The 24,272-nt window shown below is 45.5% G+C and overlaps 1 protein-coding gene across 5 annotated transcripts in view; it reads right to left on the bottom strand.

The window, feature by feature from the left end:
- utrn (utrophin) overlaps nucleotides 1-24,272 on the bottom strand; it is a 770,758-nt gene that overhangs the window by 346,784 nt on the left and 399,702 nt on the right. For all 5 annotated transcript variants that reach the window (XM_072507465.1, XM_072507476.1, XM_072507484.1 and 2 more), the window contains 5 exons: nucleotides 23,546-23,660; nucleotides 23,043-23,278; nucleotides 21,238-21,355; nucleotides 18,709-18,914; nucleotides 15,517-15,671 (listed from right to left, as the gene is read on the bottom strand). In XM_072507465.1, coding sequence (XP_072363566.1) covers nucleotides 15,517-15,671; nucleotides 18,709-18,914; nucleotides 21,238-21,355; nucleotides 23,043-23,278; nucleotides 23,546-23,660 — 830 coding nt within the window. The remainder of the gene's footprint in view (nucleotides 1-15,516; nucleotides 15,672-18,708; nucleotides 18,915-21,237; nucleotides 21,356-23,042; nucleotides 23,279-23,545; nucleotides 23,661-24,272) is intronic.

Genomic DNA, 24,272 nt, shown 5'->3' with positions numbered 1-24,272 from the left:
TTCCACTTCAGATCCGACAAAAAATCGGGGGGAAAGGTCCAAAATTCCGACCTGAGCAGGAGCCACCAAATGTCTGCAACAGTAGTGGACTCGCCAACACTAAGGGCATTCAAATGGTCATTGGATAGACATATGGGCGATAAGGGAATAGTGTAGATGGGCTTTAGAGTGGTTTCACAGGTCGGCGCAACATCGAGGGCCGAAGAGCCTGTACTGCGCTGTAATGTTCTATGATAGCCGCCACCGGAAGTCCAAATCACGTCACTTGACCTTGCCACTATGCTCCCTTCTCGACCAGCTCCCAAGCTTGTCCAGTAATTATACTATTATACTAAGTCGCACGTTTCGGCAGCTCCCGGTGGAACGGACTTTTGGGCTCTTGATAGGAGCCCCAACGGCAAATTAAACGGCCAAAAAAACTGTGCGGTAAACCAGAAGGGAATCCCCCCGGACACGCAATAAGGGAGAGGATAGCGGCCGGCTTACGGAGGATCCTCTGGAGCAGCGGCAAGGAAGGCAAGCTCAAAGCAAGATGGCGTCGGAAGGTGGCCGTTTGTTATGGGGCCCGGACCAACAAGAGTTCCTGCGGCGCTGTGTGGAAGAGCTGAAAAAGGAGTCGAAGAAGGAGCTGTTGGCCCCGATATTACAGGCGATTGAAGGACTAAAGGAGGAGCAGAAGACCCAAGAGCAGGAGCTTCGGGTCGTGAAGGCAAAGGCTGCTGAAAATGAAGACGAAATACATGGCCTGGTGGTGAAGACTGAGACGCACAAGGCACAGCATAAAAGGTGTGTGGAAAGGCTGGAAGTACTGGAGAATAATTCGAGGAGGAAGAATTTAAGGGTTCTGGGTCGACCCGAAGGCGCAGAAGGGGCGGACGTCGGGACATATGTGAGCACGATGCTTCACTCGCTAATGGGATCGGAGGCCCTGACGGGCCCTTTGGAGGTGGAGGGAGCCTATCGAGTTCTGGCGCGAAGACCAAAGGCTGGAGCAATACCTCGAGCTATAGTGGTGAGGTTTCTCCGCTACAATGACAGAGAGACGGTCCTCAGATGGGCGAAGAAAACTCGGAGCTGTAGGTGGGAGAACGCGGTGATCCGCGTATACCAGGATTGGAGTGCGGAGGTGGCGAGAAGGAGGGCAAGTTTTAATCGGGCTAAGGCGGTGCTTCACAAAAAGAAGATCCAGTTTGGAATGTTACAACCGGCGAGATTGTGGGTCACACACCAAGGGAAGCACCACTACTTTGAGACGGCAGAAGAGGCGTGGACATTCATTGTGGACGAGAAGCTGGAATAGTCTGGCGAGAGAAAGAGCTTCTGGGATAAAGTGGTGGGGTGATAATGTGGGGCGAGGAAAAAGGGGGGGGGGATGATTTTTCAATTTGTTAATCTTGAGATCCTGTAACTTTTCTCTCTTCCCCATGGGGGGGGGGGGAGCATGAGGAACTGTGGGCACCGGCCATTAGGGGCAGGGCCGAGTGGGAAACGCGGGCTTTGTTCCCGCGCTATGGTAATTATGGCGGGAACAGGGACGCAGGAAGGAGGGGGCCTCGCACAGTGGGGGCTGAGGACAAGGGGGGAAGCCGAGGTCAGCCAGAGTTCGCTGACTTCTGGGAGCAACATGGGGGGGTGCAACTACGCTAGAAAGGGATCTAGCGGAGGGGGGGGGTTAACTGGGTTGCTGCTGCTAAGGAGAGGGGGGAGCTGTTATGGGATGGGGTGGTCGAGGCGGGAGGGCGCCGTCGGGGGGATACACGGGTACGTGGGAACCGGGTGAGGGGCTGGGTTAAAAAAGGGGATGGCTAGTCGACAAGGGGGGGGGGGGTAAAGAGCCCCCCAACCCGGCTGATCACGTGGAACATGAGAGGGCTGAACGGGCCGATTAAAAGGGCACGGGTACTCGCACACCTAAAGAAATGAAAGGCAGATGTGGTTATGTTGCAGGAGACGCATCTGAAACTGATAGACCAGGTCAGGCTACGTAAAGGATGCGTGGGGCAGGTGTTTTATTCGGGTTTGGATGCGAAGAACAGTGGGGTGGCTATCTTAGTGGGGAAACGGGTACTGTTTGAGGCAAAGACCACAGTGGCGGATAGTGGGGGTAGATATGTGATGGTGAGTGGCAGATTGCAAGGGGAGGCGGTGGTTCTGGCGAATGTATATGCCCCGAACTAGGATGATGCACATTTTATGAGGCGTATGTTGGGACGTATCCCGGACCTGGAGGCGGGAATGTTGGTAATGGGGGGGAAGACTTCAATACGGTGCTTGATCCAGGGCTGGGCCGATCGAGGTCCAGGACAGGGAGGAGGCCGGCAGCGGCCAGGGTGCTCAAGGACTTCATGGAGCAGATGGGAGGGGTAGAGCCTTGGAGATTTATTAGGCCTAGGAGTAAGGAGTTCTCATTTTTCTCCCATGTCCACAAAGTATACTCACGGATAGACTTTTTTGTCTTGGGAAGGGCACTGATTCCGAAGGTGACAGGGACGGAATATACGGCCATAGCTATTTCGGACCACGCTCCACATTGGGTCGACCTGGAGGTAGGAGAGGAAAAAGAACAGCACCCACTCTGGAGAATGGATATGGGCTTTTGGCGGATGAGGGGGTATGTTTAAGGGTGAGGGGGTGCATCGAAAGGTACTTGGAGCTTAATGACAATGGAGAGGTTCAGGTGGGAGTGGTCTGGGAGGCATTGAAGGCGGTGGTTAGAGGGGAACTGATATCCATAAGAGTACATAAAGGGAAGCAAGAGGGTAAAGAAAGGGAGCGATTGCTGAAAGAACTTTTGAGGGTGGACAGGCAATATGCGGAGGCACCGGAGGAGGGATGTACAGGGAAAGACAAAGGCTGCATGTGGAATTTGACCTGCTGACCACGGGTAAGGCAGAGGCACAGTGGAGGAGGGCACAGGGTGTACAGTATGAGTATGGAGAGAAGGCGAGTCGGCTACTGGCCCACCAATTGAGGAAGAGGGGAGCAGCGAGGGAGATAGGTGGGGTGAGAGATGAGGAGGGAGAGATGGAACGGGGAGCGGAGAGAGTGAACGGGGTGTTCAAGGCATTTTATGAGGGGTTATATAAGGCTCAGCCCCCGGAAGGGAAGGAGGGAATGATGTGTTTCTTGGATCAGCTGGAATTCCCTAAGGTGGAGGAGCAGGAGAGGGCGGGACTGGGAGCACAGATTGAGATGGAGGAGGTGGTAAAAGGGATTGGGAGCATGCAGGCGGGGAAGGCCCCGGGACCGGACGGATTCCTGGTGGAATTTTATAGGAAATATATGGACTTACTTACTGGCCCCGCTTTTGACGAGAACCTTCAATGAGGCTAGGGAAAGGGGGCAGCTGCCCCCGACAATGTCGGAGGCAACGATATCGCTCCTTTTGAAGAAGGAAAAAGACCCGCTGCAGTGTGGGTCCTACAGGCCCATTTCCCTTTTAAATGTTGATGCTAAGCTCCTGGCCAAGGTGATGGCGATGAGGATAGAGGACTGTGTCCCGGGGGTGGTCCACGAGGATCAAACTGGGTTCGTTAAGGGGAGACAGCTGAACACGAACATACGGAGGTTGCTAGGGGTAATGATGATGCCCCCACCAGAGGGGGAAGCGGAGATAGTGGTGGCGATGGACGCCGAGAAAGCATTTGACAGAGTGGAGTGGGATTATCTGTGGGAGGTGCTGAGGAGATTTGGTTTTGGAGAAGGGTATATTGGATGGGTACAGCTGCTGTATAGGGCCCCGGTGGCGAGCGTGGCCACGAACAGACAGAGGTCTGATTACTTCCGTCTTCATAGAGGGACGAGGCAGGGGTGTCCCCTGTCTCCATTACTGTTTGCACTGGCGATTGAGCCCCTGGCCATAGCACTGAGGGGCTCCAGGAAGTGGAGGGGAGTGCTCAGGGGAGGAGAAGAACACCGGGTATCCTTGTATGCAGATGATTTATTGCTGTATGTTGCGCACCCAGTGGAGGGGATGCCTGAGATAATGCAGACACTCAGGGAGTTTGGGGAATTTTCGGGGTACAAACTGAATATGGGGAAGAGTGAGTTGTTTGTGGTGCATCTGGGGGAGCAGAGCAGGGGAATAGATGACTTACCGCTGAGGAAGGTAACAAGAGATTTCCGGTACTTAGGGATTCAGATAGCCAGGAGTTGGGGAACCTTACACCGGCTTAATTTAACAAGATTGGTGGAACAGATGGAGGAGGATTTTAAGAGATGGGACATGGTGCCCCTGTCACTGGTGGGTAGGGTGCAGGCGGTCAAAATGGTAGTACCCCCGAGATTCCTGTTTCAGTGCCTTCCGGTGATGGTCACGAAGGCTTTTTTCAAGAGAATTGAGAAAAGTGTCATGAGTTTTGTGTGGGCCGGGAAGACCCCGAGAGTGAGGAGGAGGTTCTTGCAGCGTAGCAGGGATAGGGGGGGGGCTGGCACTACCGAGCCTAAGTGATTACTACTGGGCCGCCAATATCTCAATGGTGTGTAAGTGGATGGGAGAAGGGGAGGGAGCAGCGTGGAAGAGATTGGAGACGGCGTCCTGCAAGGGAACCAGCCTTCAAGCAATGGTGACGGCGCCGTTGCCATTCTCCCCAAAGAAATACACCACAAGTTCAGTGGTGGTGGCAACACTAAAAATTTGGGGGCAGTGGAGACGACATAGAGGAAGGGCGGGAGACTCGGTGCGGTCCCCGATAAGAAATAACCATAGGTTTGTCCCGGGGAGAATGGATGGGGGATTTGGAGCATGGCAGAGAGCTGGGGTTGTGCAACTGAGAGATCTGTTCGTAGACGGGACGTTTGCGAGTCTGGGAGTGCTGACGGAAAAATATGGGTTGCCCCAAGGGAATGCATTTTGGTACATGCAACTGAGGGCTTTTGCGAGGCAACAGGTGAGGGAATTCCCGCAGATCCCGACGCAGGAGGTTCAGGATAGAGTGATCTCAGGGACATGGGTGGGGGATGGTAGGGTGTCGGATATATACAGGGAAATGAGGGACGAGGGGGAGATCATGGTGGATGAGCTGAAGGGAAAATGGGAAGAAGAGCTGGGGGAAGAGATTGAAGAGGGGCTGTGAGCAGATGCTCTACGTAGGGTAAACTCTTCGTCCTCGTGCGCCAGGCTAAGCCTGATACAATTCAAGATTTTGCACAGGGCGCATATGACCGGAGCAAGGCTCAGTAAATTCTTCGGGGTAGAGGATAGGTGTGGGAGATGCTCGAGAAGCCCAGCAAACCACACCCACATGTTTTGGTCGTGTCCGGCACTGCAGGGGTTCTGGGTGGGGGTGGCAAAGGTGCTTTCGAAGGTGGTGGGGGTCCGCGTCGAGCCAGGCTGGGGGTTGGCTATATTTGGGGTTGCAGAAGAGCCGGGAGTGCAGGAGGCGAAAGAGGCTGATGTCTTGGCCTTTGCGTCCCTAGTAGCCCGGCGAAGGATATTGCTTATGTGGAAGGAAGCCAAACCCCCGGGCGTGGAGACCTGGATAAATGACATGGCAGGGTTTATAAAACTAGAACGGATAAAGTTCGCACTAAGGGGTTCGGCTCAAGGGTTCACCAGGCGGTGGCAACCATTCATTGACTACCTCGCAGAACGATAAAGGAAATGGGAAGGTAGCAGCAGCAACCCAGAGGGGGGGGGGTCCTCAGTGATGTTTGTGTACAGATATTTGTACCAGGTTATGTATACTGGATTGCTCGATTTTATTTTTGGAGTTATTATTTTTGATATGGCAGTTGCCATTTAGTTTACATATTATTTATTTATTTGTTAAAATGGCCACTGTTATTTATACTGTTTCATTGTCAAAAAAAGGAAAACCTTTGTATTGTTTTGTTTGGCCAAAAAATTTTGAATAAAATATATTTTTTAAAAAAAGAAGTGCAACACCATCCAGGATAAAGCAGTATGCTTGGTTGGCACACCATTGACCACCTGAAACATTCACTCCCTCCACCACTGGCACATATTAATCTGTGTGTACCACCTACAGAATGCACTCCGTTCCTTCACTGTCGCTGGGTCAAAATCCTGGAACTCCCTCTCTAACAGTACTGTGGGCATAGCTGCATCAAATTTACTGCAGCAGTTTAAGAATACAGCTCACCATCACCTTCTCAGCAGCAAAGAGGGATCGGCAATAAATGTTGGCCTACCCAGCTACACCCACATCTTGTGGATGAATTAAAAAAACAGTATCCCACCCAGCATAATTTTCTCCTAACATGATACCACAAGCATGTCACATTTTCTCATTACTTCAGTTCTCGTTCTGTTAGATGGAGCAATAAGTGTTACGATCCTGCAGGTAGTAATTGCCATGCAAACTAGATTCCAAGGGGCAACTTGTCACAACTCTTTTACTTTTGTTTTCACCACGTTATATTATATGTACTGAAGATTAGAGAATCCTTGGAGTAAATATGCACAGATCCCTGAAGGTGGCAGGGCAGGTGGATAAGGTGGTTAGGAAGACATATTGGATTCTTGCCTTCATCAGCTGAGGCACAGAGTAAGTAGGTCATGCTAGAACTGTATAAAATGGTCACAACTGAAGTGTGCAGTCTGGTCACTATAATAAGACCAATAGACATAGGAGCAGAATTAGGCCACTCGGCCCATCGAGTCTACTCCGCCATTCAATCATGGCGGATATTTTTCTCATCCCCATTCTCCTGCCTTCTCCTCATAACACCTGATCCCCTTATTGATCAAAAACCTATCTATCTCTGCTGTCTTAAGGACACTCAGTGATTTGGCCTCCACAGCTATCTGCGGCAAAGAGTTCCACAGATTCACCATCCTCTGGCTGAAGAAATTCCTCTTCATCTCTGTTTTAAAGGATCGTCCCTTTAGTCTGAGATTGTGTCCTCTGCTTCTAGTTTTTCCTACAAGTGAAAACATCCTCTCCACATCCACTCTATCCAGGCCTTGCAGTATCCTGTAAGTTTCAAAAAGATGCCCCCCCATCCTTCTAAACTCCAACGAGTACAGATCCAGAGTCCTCAACCGTTCATCATACAACAAGCTCTTCATTCCAGGGATCATTCTTGTGAAACTCCTCTAGACCCTTTCCAAGGCCAGCACATCCTTCCTTAGATACAGGGTCCAAAACTGCTCACAATACTCTAAATGGGGTCATACGAGAGCCTTATATAGCGTCAGAAGTATGTCTCTGGTCTTGTATTCTAGCCCTCTCGACATGAATGCTAACATTGCATTTGCCTTCCTAACTACCACCTGAACCTGCACATTAACCTGAAGAGAATCGTGAACAAGGACTCCCAAGTCCCTTTGTGCTTCTGATTTCCTAAGTATCTCCCTATTTAGAAAATAGTCTATGCCTAAATTCCTCCTTCCAAAGTGCATAACCTCACACTTTTCCACATTGTATTTCATTTGCCACTTCATTGCCCACTCTCCTAGCTTGTCCAAGTCCTTCTGCAGCCCCCTTGCTTCCTCAATACTACCTGTCCCTCTACAGATCTTTGTATGATCTGCAAACTTAGCAACAGTGCCTTCAGTTCCTTCTTCAAGATCATTAATGTATATTGTGAAAGGTTGTGGTCCCAGCACAGACCCCTGAGGCACACCACTAGTCACCGGCTGCCATCCTGAAAATGACCCCTCTATCCCCACTCTCTGCCTTCTGCCTGTCAGCCAATCCTCTATCCATGCCAGGATCTTACCCTTAACACCATGGGCTCTTAACTTATTTAACACTCTCCCACGCGGCACCTTGTCAAAGGCCTTCTGGAAATCTAAATAAATCACATCCACTGGTTCTCCTTTGGCTAACTTTCTTGTTACTTCCTGAAGGGAACTGGCTATTTCTGACAGGTAAAAGGGTCATTAATTTAGCTATTTTAATGTAAATACTAAAGCCCAGTTTAAAGTCCATTTTAAAATGGATTTCATCATATAACGTCAAACATAACTTAGATTACAAAAACACACAGCTTGCAGAATTGCAGTGGCAAAGCACAGAATTTGAAACATCCAAAAAAGCTAGCTAAAGCTGATGCAACATTTCACTGAAAAGTTAAATTGACATTATAAACTGTCCATTGTTCTAATTGCAAAAGTTACACAGCCATACCACAATCTGATCAAGGTCACCATGACTACATGAACCCACCATTGTTCAGAATACAGTTAATAGTGCAGTCAGCAATAAAACCAGTGACAGCTAGAATTGATTAAAGAATATATCACATTTCAACACACACAAACATCTAAAAATGCAACACATCCGAATATATGTTGCACATTGATGATTGACAACTAACCATCCAACCAAATGCATTTGAGACCCATCCAAGCCAATCAGCACATTGCAGGGGTAGGGACAAATGGTGTCAGACTGATAACATTCTCCTTAAACATAGAGGTCCGGCAACCATTTTTCATCCAGGATCACTCTATACCTTTTACCTAACTATTCGCTATCCTTATTTCACATTTCCACTCTAACTCTTGAACTTTGCGCAAGCTGTTTTGCTTTGAGCAAGAACCATTACTGTATTTTGAAAGTTAAATCTGTTGTAAACCATTAAGCCAATTATTTCTCTAAAGTCTTTTGCTGGCAAGGGTTTTATTGAGAACATTTGATTTGTAACCACAAGATCTTAGTCTCTCAATTATAATTAATAGGCACAAGAAAAGATTTTTATTTCGCATCCGAGAAGTGTAACTTAAATTCTACTGAGTTTTGAAGTGTATACGAGACTACACTTAACCGGCACGGTAGATTCCTACACTTCCTCAAAGAAAGCTGGCAGATTTGTCAGACATAACCTCCACTTGACGAAACAGTACTGACTCAGTCCTATTTTATCATGCACTGCCAAGTACTCTGCAATCTCACCTTTAATGATGGACTCTAAAATCTTACCAATGGCCGAAGTCGGGCTCACCAGCTTATGATTTCCCGTCTTCTGCCTCCCTCCATTCTTAAACAGCGGTGTTACATTAGCCACTTTCAAGTCTCTGGGACCCTTCCTGCATCCAGTGATTCCTGAAAGGTCACTGGCAATGCCTCCACAATCTCCTCAGCTATCTCTTTTAGAACCCTCGTCTGTAGTCCATCTGGTCCAGGTGGTTTATCCAACTTCAGACCTTTCAGTTTCCCCAGAACCTCTACTTAGTAATGGTCACTGCACGTATCTCTGCCCCCTGGTTCTCCTGGAGCTCCCACTGGTGTCTTCCACCATGAAGACTGATGTAAAGTAACTGTTCAGTTCTTCTGCCATCTCTTTGTTTCCTATTATTACTTCTCCAGACCCACTTTCCAGTAGACCAATGTCTATTTTTGACTCTCGCTTACCTTTTATATATTGAAAAAAAAACTCTTCCTATCTTCCATTATATTATTAGCTAGCTTGCACTCATACTTCATCTTCTCCCCCCTTATTGCTTTTTTAGTTGTCCTCTGCTCGCTTTTAAAGGCTTCCCAATCCTCTGGCTTCTCACTAATCCTTGCCACTTTGTATGCTTTTTCTTTAGCTTTTATGCTGTCCTTGACTTCCCTCGTCAGCCATGGATGCCTTGTCCTCCCCTTAGCATTTTTCCTCCTCCTTGGGATGAATTTCTGTTGAGCCTCCCAAATAACCCCCAAAACCTCCTGCCGTTGCTGTTCCACTGTCTTCCCTGCTAGGCTCCTTTTCCAATCAACTCTGGCCAGCTCCTCCCTCATGTCAATTAATAGTTACCCTTATTTAATTGTAATACCGTTACATCTGGAACATAGAACATAGAGTGCAGAAGGAGGCCATTCGGCCCATCAAGTCTGCACCAACCCACCTAAGCCCTCACTTCCACCCTATCCCCATAACCCAATAACCCCTCCTAACCCCTTTTGGTCACTAAGGGCAATTTATCATGGCCAATCCACCTAACCTGCACGTCTTTGGACTGTGGGAGGAAACCGGAGCACCCGGAGGAAATCCACGCAGACACGGGGAGAACGTGCAGACTCCGCACAGACAGTGACCCAGCAGGGAATCGAACCTGGGACCCTGGAGCTGTGAAGCCACAGTGCTATCCACTTGTGCTACCGTGCTGCCCTTCTGATTGCAGCTTCTCTCTCTCAAACTACAGGGTAAATTCTATCATATTGTGATCACTGTTCCTTGAGGGTTCCTTCACCTTAAGATCCCTAATCAAGTTTGCCTCATTACACATCACCAAATCCAGAATTGTCTGTTCCTTAGTAGGCTCTGTCACAAGCTGCTACAAAAAAACATCTCTTAGACATTCCACAAATTCCTTTTCTTGGGATCCACTCCCAACCTGATTTTCCCAGTCCACCCGCATAATGAAGTCCCCCATGATTATTGTAATATTGCCTTTTTTACATGCCTTTTCTATCTCCTGATTTATTTTCTGCCCCACATCCTGACTACTGCTAGGGGGCCTGTACATAACTCCCATCAGGGTCTTTTTACCTTTGTGATTCCTGAACTCTACCCACAGAGATTCTATGCCTTCTGATGCTATATCGCTCCTTGCTATCGATTTAACTTCATTCCTTACAAACAATGCAACCCCGCAAATGTAGGAAGGGTGTGATTGCACTGGCGAGGGTGCAGAAGAGATTTACTAGCATGCTGTCTGGGCTGGAAAGGCAGAGCAATGGGGAAAGGTTGAATAGGCTGCGGCTGTTTTTGTTGGACCAGCGAAGTTTGAGAGGGGAACTGATAAAGGTGTTTAAGATTGTGAAGGGCACAGATAGGGTGGAAAGAAGGCACTTTTTCCATTAGTAAAGGGGTCAATAATCAAGGGGCATAGATTTAAGGTAAGAGGTAGAAGGCTAAGAGGGGAGTTGAGGAAAAACTTTTTCACTCCGAAGGTGATGGGGTATGGAACTCTCTGCCTGACAGGGCAGTTGAGTCAGAAACTCTTGCAACATTTTGAAATTCACTTGCACTGCCGTAACCTCCAGGGCTATGGGCTAAGCACTGGAAAATGGGATCAGTGTAGTCAAATCTTTGATTGACCGGCGTGGACACAATAGGCTGAATGTCCTCCTTCGGTGCTGAAACATCTATGAAGTTGGAAACCTCAAATTTCAGTAACACTATTGTGGATTTTAAATATTAAACTGAAACTTTTCTTAACAAAATAAATGAAAACTTAAACACACAAAATTGCATTTACAGAGTTAAAATTAGTCTCATAGAACGTTCCCCCAAAATATTTCCTTCTTGGTGATACTCAGAAATAAACATCCATTTAGGAAACAATCCCTTATAGATATTTAATCCATAAAATTCAGTAATATTACCACAGGGCAAACCCAATGTTGCTGTTCGGAAGGTATGTCACATGATTTCTCACTCTCTCCTACTCTGCTGTGTAAAACAAAATCCGGCTTTCAGGGGGAAAAAACACTGCTCTGGGTAGGCTGGAAAAGTGCCGCACTTCACATTTTCTTTTGCCAGCACAGAGCAGCAATCCAAGAGGTTTTATATCGCCACTCCCAACACAGCTCTCATATCTCTCCTTGAGTAGTCTTTTTTCTCTTTCATCCTGATTCCATTGCCCGTATCTTTCCTTGCAACTTACTTTTCCCATAATATTAAAAATCTTTCATGTTTTCCTTATTGCCCCTTCAGGTCAAATAAAATTTAACAACCTTGACTTATTTTTGGTGATCTTTCCCAAGTTACAAACCTTTTTTGAAATTTAACAGCTGAACACAACAAACATTCTGCATCTCCATATGCAAATACCTATTCATGGCATAGTTACTTGTAAAAAATTCAATTTGGCCATAATTACTTCACGTGCCTGTCTTTCACACCTAGATTTCTTTGATGTCCTCAACCTTGTATACACCCAGTCTCCAGATTAATTATGTTCACACACAGACACACAAAGCCACAACCATAAGCCTGCTTCACAGGATAACACAATAAACCCCCCAAATATTAAAAATACCATCTTTCTTCACACTAAGTCATTCTTACTCATCATACCTATCTATTATTACTGGGGGGATTTTTCTGCCCTTTTTGAGCATTTTCATAAATCTTAAACAACTGTTTAACTGTGAGGAAATAGAACATAGATCATAGAACATTACAGCGCAATACAGGCCCTTCGGCCCTCGATGTTGCGCCGACCTGTGAAACCACTCTAAAGCCCATCTACACTATTCCCTTATCGTCCATATGTCTATCCAATGACCATTTGAATGCCCTTAGTGTTGGCGAGTCCACTACAGTTGCAGACAGGGCATTCCACGCCCTTACTACTCCCTGAGTAAAGAACCTACCTCTGACATCTGTCTTATATCTATGTCCCCTTGTGCTAGACATCACCATCAGAGGAAAAAGGCTCTCACTGTCCACCCTATCCAATCCTCTAATCATCTTGTATGCCTCAATTAAGTCACCTCTTAACCTTCTTCTCTCTAATGAAAACAGCCTCAAGTCCCTCAGCCTTTCCTCATAAGATCTTCCCTCCATACCAGGCAACATTCTGGTAAATCTCCTCTGCACCCTTTCCAATGCTTCCACATCCTTCCTATAATGCGGCGGCCCGAATTGCACGCAATACTCCAAATGCGGCCGCACCAGAGTTTTGTACAGCTGCAACATGACCTCATGGCTCCGAAACTCAATCCCTCTACCAATAAAAGCTAACATACCGTACACCTTCTTAACAACCCTCTCAACCTGGGTGGCAACTTACAGGGATCTATGTACATGGACACCGAGATCTCTCTGCTCATCCACACTGCCAAGAATCTTACCATTAGCCCAGTACTCTGTCTTCCTGTTATTCCTTCCAAAATGAATCACCTCACACTTTTCTGCATTAAAGAAGGGGGCAGCACGGTAGCATAGCGGTTAGCGCAATTGCTTCACAGCTCCAGGGTCCCAGGTTCAATTCCCGGTTTGGGCCACTGTCTATGCGGAGTCTGCACATTCTCCCCGTGTCTGTGTGGGTTTCCTCCGGGTGCTCCGGTTTCCTCCCACAGTCCAAAGATGTGCAGGTTAGGTGTATTGGCCGTGTCCAAAATTGCCCTTAGTGTTGGGTGGGGTTACTGGGTTATGGGGATAGGGTGGAGGTGTGGACCTTGGGTAGGGTGCTCTTTCCAAGAGCCGGTGCAGACTCGATGGGCCGAATGGACTCCTTCTGCACTGTAAATTCTATGATTTGATGCATTGAGATTTTTGAAAGATAAGAATTAGCTGCCACTCAGAAGTTAATAAAATAACTGCTAGCTTTCTTACATAAAGCTGGATAAGTAACTGTTACAACAGAGATTAGTGAGTTACTCATTAAGATGAATACAAGCAAAATGCGTACAGAGTTTATGGCGATGGAGACAGAAAATGCAGCAGTTAAGAGCAAGCACAAAGTAACTGGTCCATTCATTCAGTGTGTTGTGTCACTTTATCATTCTTTCATTTCTTCACATAAAACATAGTAAAGACTGATCTAAACATGTTGCCTCTTTGATTCAAACCGACTTTAATCAACATAAGGGAGAAACAAAGTCAAGAAGTGAAAGATGAAAGAAGTGCCAAAGCCTTCAACCTGTTTATTTGGACATTACAGCTGCTATTTTATAGACCAGAAAAGCCCACTGAAGCATCTGATGGGTAAGCAAGCTCCCTACTGCATTCAAAATTATTTTGTTCCAATGACATCAATTTGCTGAAGTTAAATGCCATCTCTCTCCAGTAATTTCTTACATCCAAGAGATGTGGGAACTCAGGCTCCTTACCTCAGATAATCTCTTAATTTAAACAAAAAATGGAGTAAACAAGAGGGATCCATGGAATCCCCAAGTGAAGGAGGGTGCCATTCGGACCATCAAGTCTACACCGATCCTCCAAAAGAGCACACAATCTAGGCCCACACTCCCTCGCCCCATCCCCATAACCCCACCTAAATTGCAAAATTTGGACACGAAGGGGCAATTTAACATGTCTAATCCATCTAACTTGCACATCTTTGGACAGTGGGAAGAAATTTCACCCGCAGTAAATCTACGCACACATTGGGAGAACATGCAAACTCCACACTGACAATCGTCCATGGCCGGAAGTGTACTCGGGTGCCTGGCACTGTGATGCAACAGTGTTAACAGTGTGCCGCCCCTCTCACAGCATTCGGTATAGAAAGTTAAATATACCGACCATGCTGTCAAAAGGATCACAGGTCAGAGAATTAGAATGATAGCATCACCATCTCCTCTCTGTCCAACCCTACATTTGAGCTCAGTTCTCCAGTCGGAGTGGGGGCTTTGTTAACCCTGGAGAAGAATGGTCTGCTGTCCATCAACCATCAGTACAAACCTCCAGGACCCTGTACCAGATCGAAGATTTGGCTCTCAAACACAGAATTCTCTACATAGAAATGCTTCTTCCACTGGAATTGTTTTCATCATTAATACAAGGGATGCGAGTGCTGCTTTCAGGACCACTGTTTATTGTCCATCCCTGGTTACCTTGTGGCTTGTTTAGCCATCTTGGCAGGAAGTTAAGAGTCAACCGGGGTGGCATGCAACTGGCATCCCCGACCTACACCAGAAGGGGCAAGTCGAGAGATCTCTATAGTATGATCCAGTATGATGTCAGTATATCCGAAAGCACCTTACAGGCAAGGAAGTACTTTATTGTAATGTAAGGAACATGGCAGCTCCCACAAACAGTAATATGATAATGACCAGATTATCTGTTTGAACGGTGTTGGTTAAGGGTTAAAAACTGGCAAAGTTACTGAGGAGAACACCCCTGCTCTTCTTCCGAATAGTCTGATTTATTAGAAATGAAAAGACATAGGTGAAACGGTGGGTTTTACGACTATCTGACAACTATATGGCCACTTTTACTGATGCAACCTATTTAGGTCGAGGTTTACAAAAAACTGGCGTCAAATTCTCCAGGTGCCAGAATGCAAACTGAATTACCAGTGCAAGTAACATGACCACAACACCAGCATAACCTTCTTCATGGAGTGATGAGGTGGGTTCATTCCCACAGTTCCACTTGAAGTAATTGCTCAGTTTCAGCTCCATGACAGATCAACTGAAAGAACAGAACCAAAGGAAAAACAAGTGCCATTTTGATCACCCAGTCAGCAATTAGCAAGAGTCAGTCAGTGTTATAACTGCATGAAGGAGGACCAGGAGCAGGCTGTCAATGTACTCTTTCAGCCAAACAATGGAGAACACAAATCAACCAGATGGAGGCAGAGAAAATGAACAAATATGAATGGAATATCTGAATCACACATGCTCACAATAAACAATAAGCTAGATTCTCTGTCGGGGAGATCCTCCGTTTTGCCGGCAGCACATTCACGCCCGCGAATTTCCTGATGGCGTGGGGGTGCCCACAATGGGAAAACCCATTGGCCGGCTGCCAGCACAGAGAATCCTGCTGCTGGCCGGGGTGAGCGCACCGGAGAACGGGTGCGACGGGATGGAGAATCCCATCCAATATATCTTTCATCCCAAAGTTTTTAATCTGGTTCCGGTCTGTGGGATAATTTCATCTAACCTTTGATTAATATTATTCCAGGATGTATTGATGCCGTCTGTAACCTCTTTCGCCTTCCGAGTATCATCAGCTGCATAGTCACGGAGTAGTTTACTGGACAGGTCATTGAATGCAGCCACTGTAAACTGTCCTTTGTGTAATTCTTGCAGGAAGTGCTGAAAAACAGATAATACTAGGTACAGAGAGATACAGGTTTGTCTAAAGTACAAACATGCTTTGAATGATGTCTAGACTATTCTCCCTGCACCATTTCTTCTCTTTCAGAGATATACCATATTTCAATTGCAATTCTCAATTATTTTTCCACACTTAGAAGGGGAAACACTGTTCAAAAAGAGCAACAGGTCGCTCTTTTGCATTTTTCCAGGCCACTCATATGCAAGGGCATATGATGGTCTCATCAGCAAGTTAGCCAATCACCACTCTACAAACATTGGTCTAAACTAATACCATTTCTGGGGCTTCAAGGGAAGTGGAAGAGGAGCTTAAAAAGTGTAAAAGTGGGGGAGGAGCTTACAGTTTTAAAATCTGCTACAACACCTTCAAAAGCAGAATCAGCAGCACACATGTAGACCAAAATTCTTAAAATTCCATCTGTTTGTGGTTCAGCATTGTAGTTGCTCGGAAAGGCGATCAGCGTGCAGTTTGTATGGGAATCAATAGGTGACAACCTTAACTCCCAGTGTTGGCGCATTTATAAAACACTGCTCAATAAATTACTTTCCTTGGGTAACACGATGCTTATCCATTCACTGGTGAATTAAAACTGCAGTCTCTCCGTGTTCTTCTTACCAAAATGCATCACCTCACACTCCTCTGCATTGAACTTCATCTTCCACCTATGTGCCTACTCCACCTGACAAGGTTAACCAAACCAGACCAAGGACTCGGAAACATTGTAAATTTTAATCATTAGGAGAAAGGAGGTTTGCTACAATGATTCTTGAGAATTTAAAGGTACGAGCATTGAAACCAATTCTCAGCCATATGAAAGGAAGGGCTTTAGGATTTAAAGACTTCTTTATGGGATTCTTAACCGTTACATGTATTTGGGTTACTACAGTAAAACATCCTGATGCTGTCATGATCGATTGTTTAATGGAAGTTCTGGCACGGGGTGCAGGAGCAAGGATATTTCTTGGACTGTATATACTGAAATAGTTATATATAGAATGCTGTAAGTTGTCAGATTTTGGATAATGTTTATGAAAATTCATTACTATAGTGATTGGGCTGGTTTAGCACAGTGGGCTAAACAGCTGGCTTGTAATGCAGAACAAGACCAGCAGCGCGGGTTCAATTCCCGAACCGGCCTCCCCAAACAGGCGCTTGAATGTGGCGACAAGGGACTTTTCACCGTAACTTCATTGAAGCCTACTTGTGACAATAAGTGATTATTATTACTTTTCATTTTTTGAGAGTAGGTGTTACAATTATGACTTTCATCGGATTGCTATATTTTGTGACTGTGACTTTAATATCAGGTAAAATGAAGATGAAATCATGTGACCAGTTCTGAAGTCTGCCTCACAGCAGGCCATGGCAATTTGATTGTTGGAGATTAAATAGGAATAAGATTGCTTCATTGGGAAGAAGGTGCAGTGTTTAAGACAATGGTAGCAGCCAATGTGCTAACAGTGGGTAGATTGGGAGTCTCCAAAGTTCCAGGAAAGCATTGAGAACGTTGGATTCTAAACAGTTGAGCTTTAAATTGCATATTTACTTACAAGGGAAAAGAAAAGCTAATCTTTATTTCAACCCGGGTCGAAAGTTCATGTGATTCACGTTGCCATGGAATTGGGCTTTGAGAGTAGAAGTGTTTCTAAGATACCCCTGAAAACCTGGCTTGGGCCACTGTCTGTGCGGAGTCTGCACATTCTCCCTTGTCCGTGTGGGTTTTCTTCCGGGTGCCCCGGTTTCCCACAAGTCCAGAAAGAGGTGCTATTAGGTGAATTGGACATTCTGAATTCTCCCTCAGTGAATCCGAACAGGAACCGTAGTGTGGTGACTAGGGTTTTTTCACAGTAACTTCACGGCAATGTTAATGTAAGCCTACTTGTGACACTAATAAAGAATATTATTATTATTACTAGTTAGTCTACCTGGGTAAAAAGAGAGCAGCTAGAGGTGGAAAGCCTCTATGGTTAACCGCATTGGCGTGCATGTGGAATTATAGAATTTGCAGTACAGAAGGAGTCCATTCAGTCCTTGGAAAGAGCACTCTACAGAAGTCCATGCCTCCATCCCATCCCCATAACCCAACCTAACCTTTTGGACTTGCGGGGCAATTTAGCATGGCCAATCCACCGAACCTGCACACCTTTGGACTGTGGGAGGAAACCGGAGCAAGCGGAGGAAACCCACGCAGACATGGGGGAGCAAACTCCGCACAGACAGTCACCGAGGTGGGAATTGAACTGGGTCCCTGAAGCTGTGAGGCACCAGTGCTAATCACTGTGTCGTTCTGATTGCTCTAATTGAAAAGACAACATTTGTGAGGAGCTAAAGCAACCTGGGAAGATTAGCCTCATTCCTGCAAGAGGGAGGACCTCCAGTAATACTCTCAACTTGAAGGACAATTGTAGGATTAGAAATTCCCAAGCTAAGAAAGGAAGATAATACGAGTAAACTTTTGGGAGCTAATAATCGTTTTGGACTGATTCTGGGAGAATTACATATCCAATTAAAGGATAGTGTAATGTATAACTGGTAGTGTGTTTTTAAGGTTGTGTTAACATTTCTGCTCTGTCGTTTAAACAATGATGTGGAGATGCCGGCGTTGGACTGGGGTGAGCACAGTAAGAAGTCTTACAACACCAGGTTAAAGTCCAACAGGTTTGTTTCGATGTCACTAGCTTTCGGAGCGCTGCTCCTTCCTCAGGTGAATGAAGAGGTATGTTCCAGAAACATATATATATAGACAGATTCAAAGATGCCAGACAGTTTAAACAATAAATTGTCAACAAAAGCAGTGTTTAGTCAGTAGTGTTTTTAGTCTTACAGTAAATGTCTTAAAATGTGAAATCAATGTGTCATCCATTTGGCTATTAACTAGAAGCTCTAATTTATTTTTTAAATTATCAGTTTCTACAGAGATCGGAACACAATCTACAGTGGTCAAGATGTTCCCTCTGCTAACAGACTCTGTAGCTCACTCAAAAAGCTGCTTGGAGACGAAGGCCAACAAGTTACCTTGCTTTCTGCTAGCTGTGGAGCAAGTGGGTCTGAAGTGACCTGGAGCATGGACTGCAGGTGAATCTCACTTTGACCAACCAGCCGCTCGGTTGCCTGCAACTCCTCCTCCCACTGTATGCTGTCACTGAGCAGCTCTTCCAGCTGCTGCTGCCGTGCTTCCAGTCTGTGTTGCGTGTTATCCCATTGGTTTTGGACCCTCACCACTGCACAAAAACATCAAAAGGAGATAAACACATGCAGGAACAGATATCCTACTTAAAAGTACATCATCACTGAACACTGCAGCCTTTCTTGTGCGTCTCCAAATCTAAAAACACATGCAGGATATACTACTTTTAATCTTGATTTTGGAACACCTTCCTGAAAACTCCTGAACATCTGATTAAAATATTATATTCACAACTATGCACCACATGGCTTTAAAACACATGGGAATACCATCATCTGAAAGTCCCCTTCCAAGCCAATACCATCCTGACCTGGAACTATAACACCATTCCTTCATTGTCGCTGGATCAAAATCCTGGAATTCCCTTTTTTTTTAATAAATAAAATTATCATATACAATAGAATACAAACAATTTGTTATTTTAAAAAAACCTAACCCCACCCCCCCAACCATCCACTCTCTGAACCAAACCCACGCTAATTGCTGGCCATGATAAAGTGCTGAAGGAAGGTGATGAACAGCTTCCACCCAAGTGGAACCCTTCCTCCGACCCTCTACTGACATATTTCATCTTTTCCAGTCTGAGAAATTCCCCCAAACACACCGAGGCCTTAGGTGGCACCGATGACCTCCACCCAAACAGGACTCGCCTCCAGGTTATCAAAGAAGTGAAGGCCAAGACATCAACTGTCCTCCCCCCCAGGAGCACGGCGTGTCCAACACCCCAAAAATCGCCATCAATGGACACGGCTCCAACCTGAGCCCCACAATCTCTGACATGGTGTCAAAAAAAAGGACACTCAAAACTCAACAACTTAGGGAAGGACCAGAACATGTGTGAATGATTTACCAGCACCCTCAAACACCACTCACACCTGTCCTCTATTCCAGGGAAGAACCCACTCATGCGCGCTCTTGTCAAGTGAGCTCTGTGAAATCCCATAAACTGCATCAGGCTCAGCCACGATCAAGTCCTTAAAGAACGATTCCACCTGGAATAGAACCTTTCCTCCAACCCTCTAATGGCACACAGCCTTTTCCGGAGGTGGAATTCACCCTGTGCAAAATCTCACTCCACAACCCTCCCTTCAGGCCCAGCTCCTCCTCCCACTTCCCCTTTACTTCCAACGGTGCTATCCTGTCTCCAACAACCACCCATATATATCGGATATCTTCACATCCCCCATCTCACCTCAAGATAACATCCTGTCCATAATTGTAGGTCATGAAAGAATAAAAAAACATATTGCTCATTATTCTTATGCACGATTGAGTTTAATAAGAAACTACAATATAATTGTGTATTTGTGACAGTGTTAGTCAATTTGAAAAAAATCTTTCCTAGACCACAGAGTGAAGCAAATTTTAAAAATCCAGTTTGGAATCACGGCAGTAATCTGCTCCATTTTCATTCACTGCTTTGTTGTTTCTTTTAGCTCCACCTTGCACCAGCATCATCCAGACCTTCCTGTCGCTTGCCATTTCAACTTATTGTCAAGCTCTCACGTCCACATGTCCATTCTTGACCTTCGGCGTTGTTCCAGTGAAGCTCAGCGCAAACTGGAGGAACACATCTCATCTTCCGATTACAATCTTCCAGACTTAACATGGAGTTCAACAACTTCAGACTGTGAACTCTCTCCTCCACCTTCACCCCACTTTTATTTCTATCAATTTATTTCAATTTCTTCTATTGATCTCTTTATCCCTCATCATTGCCCCTTCTCCCTCCCCCTTCCCCCCATCCCACTTGGGCCATCTGTTCCCTATTTCTAGTTGCCCTTTGACACACTGCTAACCTTTGTTCTTCCATTAACACATTGTAATCTCTGTATGTGCCACTATCGGCACCCTTCTTAACCTTAACCATTCCATTTACACTAATTTTAATTTTCTGTCCATATCTTTGTCAATCTCCACTACCACTGGCCCTCTATCCAGCCCTACCACTCCCCCCCCCCCTCCCCCCCACCACAACAGTATAAATCTGACCCTATTTCCAGTTCTCTCCAGCTTTGACAAAGAGTCATCCAGACTCAAAACGTTAGCTCCCTTCTCTTTCCACAGATACTGTCAGACCTACTGCGATTGTCCAGTATTTTCTGTTTCTGTTTCAGATTTCACCATCTGCAGTAATTTGTTTTTACCAGCATCACCCAGTTCCTCGCACCAGTGTCAAACAATGCTTCACTACAGGAAGCTACAGTACACTGTCACAAATATATCATCCAACAACTGGATAACATCGCTGCAACCATTTCACACACAATTTCAAGTCTCTCATTGTATTTTCAAGAATAAAAAAATAACTACTGGCGGTCCCAATTTACAAGAGGTTGTGAAGGAATTTCACTCACATCGCTCAGTAACTGCGGCTCGCTCCGCCAGGTCAGCCGTTTTATTCTTCAGATTCTGAGCCAGAGTGAAAATAGCATCGAGCTGGGGTTGTCTCTGCTCCAAGTCGTTCTTTGTAGTCTGTTTGCAAAGAATTAACACGTGAGTACAAACTAAACAAAACCTATTATAATCTCTTCAAGTCAATTCCAACCATCCTCTAACATGATAATCAGTTGGATGTGTTAAATATGTTTTATTGACCAAAATTAGAATTTGAAGGTTAAAACTGAGAATAGACAGGATTTAGAAATTAGGATTGCACGGATAGAACTAGCCAGAAAGACATCAATACTGAATCTCAAAATACCTTGGTTATACAGTGCAGGGGCTGCAGTTTTCCCTACGATCTTCCTGATCACGGCTGCGCCTTTTAGGGAAAGTACAGAAAAGCTGCCAGGTGGATCCCCATGATTTGGGGGGGGGGGGGGGGGGGGGGGGGGGGGCTGTCTCACTATTAAACCCTCCGCTGCTCTGTCTCACTATTAAACCTTCTGCCACCTTATCTCACTATTAAACCCTCCACTGCCCTGTCTCACTATTAACCCTCTGCTGCCCTGTCTCACTAATAAACACTACACCGCCCCGTCTCACTATTAAACCCTGCGCCACCCTGTCTCACTAATAAACTCTCCGCCACCCTGTCCCACTATTAGCCCTTCGCCGCCCTGTCTCACTATTAACCCTCAGCTACCCTATCAACCCTCAGCCATCCTGTCTCACTATTAACCTTCCACTGCCCTGTCTCGCTATTAAACCCTCAGCCATCCTGCCTCACTATTAAACCCTCTGCCGCCGTCTCACTATTAAACCATCCGCCGCCGTCTCACTATTAAACCCACCACCACCCTCATTATTAAACCCTCCGCCTCCCTGTCTCACTATTAAACCATCCTCCGCCCTGTTTCACTATTAAACTCCGCCACCCTGTCTCACTATTAAACCCTCCACCGCTGTCTCACAATTAAACTCTCAGCTGCCCTGTCTCACTATTAAACCCACTGCCACCCTCATTATTAAACCCTCCTCCATCCTGTCTCACTATTAAACCATCCTCCGCCCTGCTTCACTATTAAACTCCGCCACCGTCTCACTATTAAACCCTCCACCGCTGTCTCACTATTAAACTCTTAGCTGCCCTATCTCACTATTAAACCCACTGCCACCCTATCTCACAATTAAACCCTCAGCCACCCTATCTCACTATTAAACCGTAAGCCACCCTGTCTCACTATTAAACTCTCCACCGCTCTGTTTCACTATTAAACCCTCCATCTTCCTGTCTCACTATTAACCCTCCGCTGCACTGTCTCACTATTAATCCCTCCATCGCTCTGTCTCACTATTAAACGCTCAGCCACCCTTTCTCACTATTAATCCCTCCACTGCTCTGCAATCTCTACCAAATCTTCTCCATTTTGTCCATTTCGCTCCAAAATCTTCTACAACTCAAGTCTATGCATCGCTCAGATCCTCCACCACTGGTTGGCCAGATTGAAACTGCTTTGAGCTAATCTTGAAAGCCAGTTGGTGAAGGAAAGTATTTGAGACAATCTTTTCTCAGTCTTGCATTTATTCACAATGACACACCTCCAAACTCAATCATGCTATAATTTCAATAATGTCTCTTTACATGTGCGCAAGTGAAACCCCAGATAAAGCCTGTATACAATTCAACATAATTTATATACAAGTAACACACGTGAAATGTCATTATGTTAAAGGCACAGTATACAATTTAGAGTTATCACGCAGTTGTTTTCCATACCTTCAGGCGTACAATAGTTTTATTAATTTCCTCCAGGTCGCCAACAGTAATTATGTTTGATTTGATCATCTGATCAATGAGTGTCAACCAGTCTATGAGCTCCAGGGCAGATTTGTTCAGATCCGCTGGCATCAATGATTCAGAATCTGGGGGGAAGGCATCCCTCAGAACTAGGTGAGTGGCTCCAGAAGGAGGCGTTGCTGACACCAGGGTCACTGTTTGAACAGTGGAGTGAACTAAGAAAACATACAAAGAAAAAGATGGGAATAGACCATCTGACTCATCCACACTCACCCAGATCATTACAGTCAAACATTTAGCACCACCTTTCAACCACTCAAATTCTCTGCTGAACGGTCATTGACCTGAAATGTTAATTTTGTTTCTCTCTTTCTGGACACTGCTGAGTATTTCAAACATTCACTTTTTTTTTATTTCATATCCCTACCACTACCATCCACAATGTTTTGCTTTTGTATTATGATTTTAAGAATTTTCCTCACCTTTAACCTTTGGTTGTGACATAGATTGACTGGTTCCCATGACGGACTGCTGACTAAGATCTTTCAAAGCAGTGTTAAGAGTTTTCCAGTCGACAGATAGCTGCGCCACCTTACTCTGCACAAAAATTAGACAAAAAACAATTTTGTAACATGGAAGCAATCTTCATCCATTTCTCATTTTCACTCCCATAACCTTTCAATTCCTCAGAATTCTGCCAACGTTAAGCACTCCATGGAATCCAAGCTTTTTATTTCATGCTATTTCAGCTCATGAGCCTCAAATCCAAGCATACAGTTTAATGCCCTTCCCTTATTTCCCAAGTCCCATATTAACTGATCCTGGTTTTTGACTTTGAATTTATCTACCAATGAATCACTAGCGCGAAGAACAGCCTTTCCGAACCTCCAGATCCATAAAATTCAACCAGGTCAAATCAACAGCTAAAAAATAGAAGTGAAATAAGGTCAATTAAAAATCTGTCGATTTCAGCCCTGAACATATTTTATAATAATAATAACCTTTACTATTGTCAGAAGTAGGCTTACATTTATCCTGCAATGAAGTTACTGTGAAAATCCTCTCGTCACCACATTCCAGCGCCTGTTCGGGTACACTGAGGGGGAATTCAGAATGTCCAATTCAGCTAACAAACACGTCTTTCGGGACTTGTGGGAGGAAACTAGAGCATCCGGAGGAAAACCCACGCAGACAACGGGAGATCGTGCG

This window comes from Scyliorhinus torazame, chromosome 1 (genome assembly GCF_047496885.1).
Source record: "Scyliorhinus torazame isolate Kashiwa2021f chromosome 1, sScyTor2.1, whole genome shotgun sequence".
NCBI lineage: Eukaryota > Metazoa > Chordata > Chondrichthyes > Carcharhiniformes > Scyliorhinidae > Scyliorhinus > Scyliorhinus torazame.
This window is presented reverse-complemented; position numbering and strand designations above follow the sequence as displayed.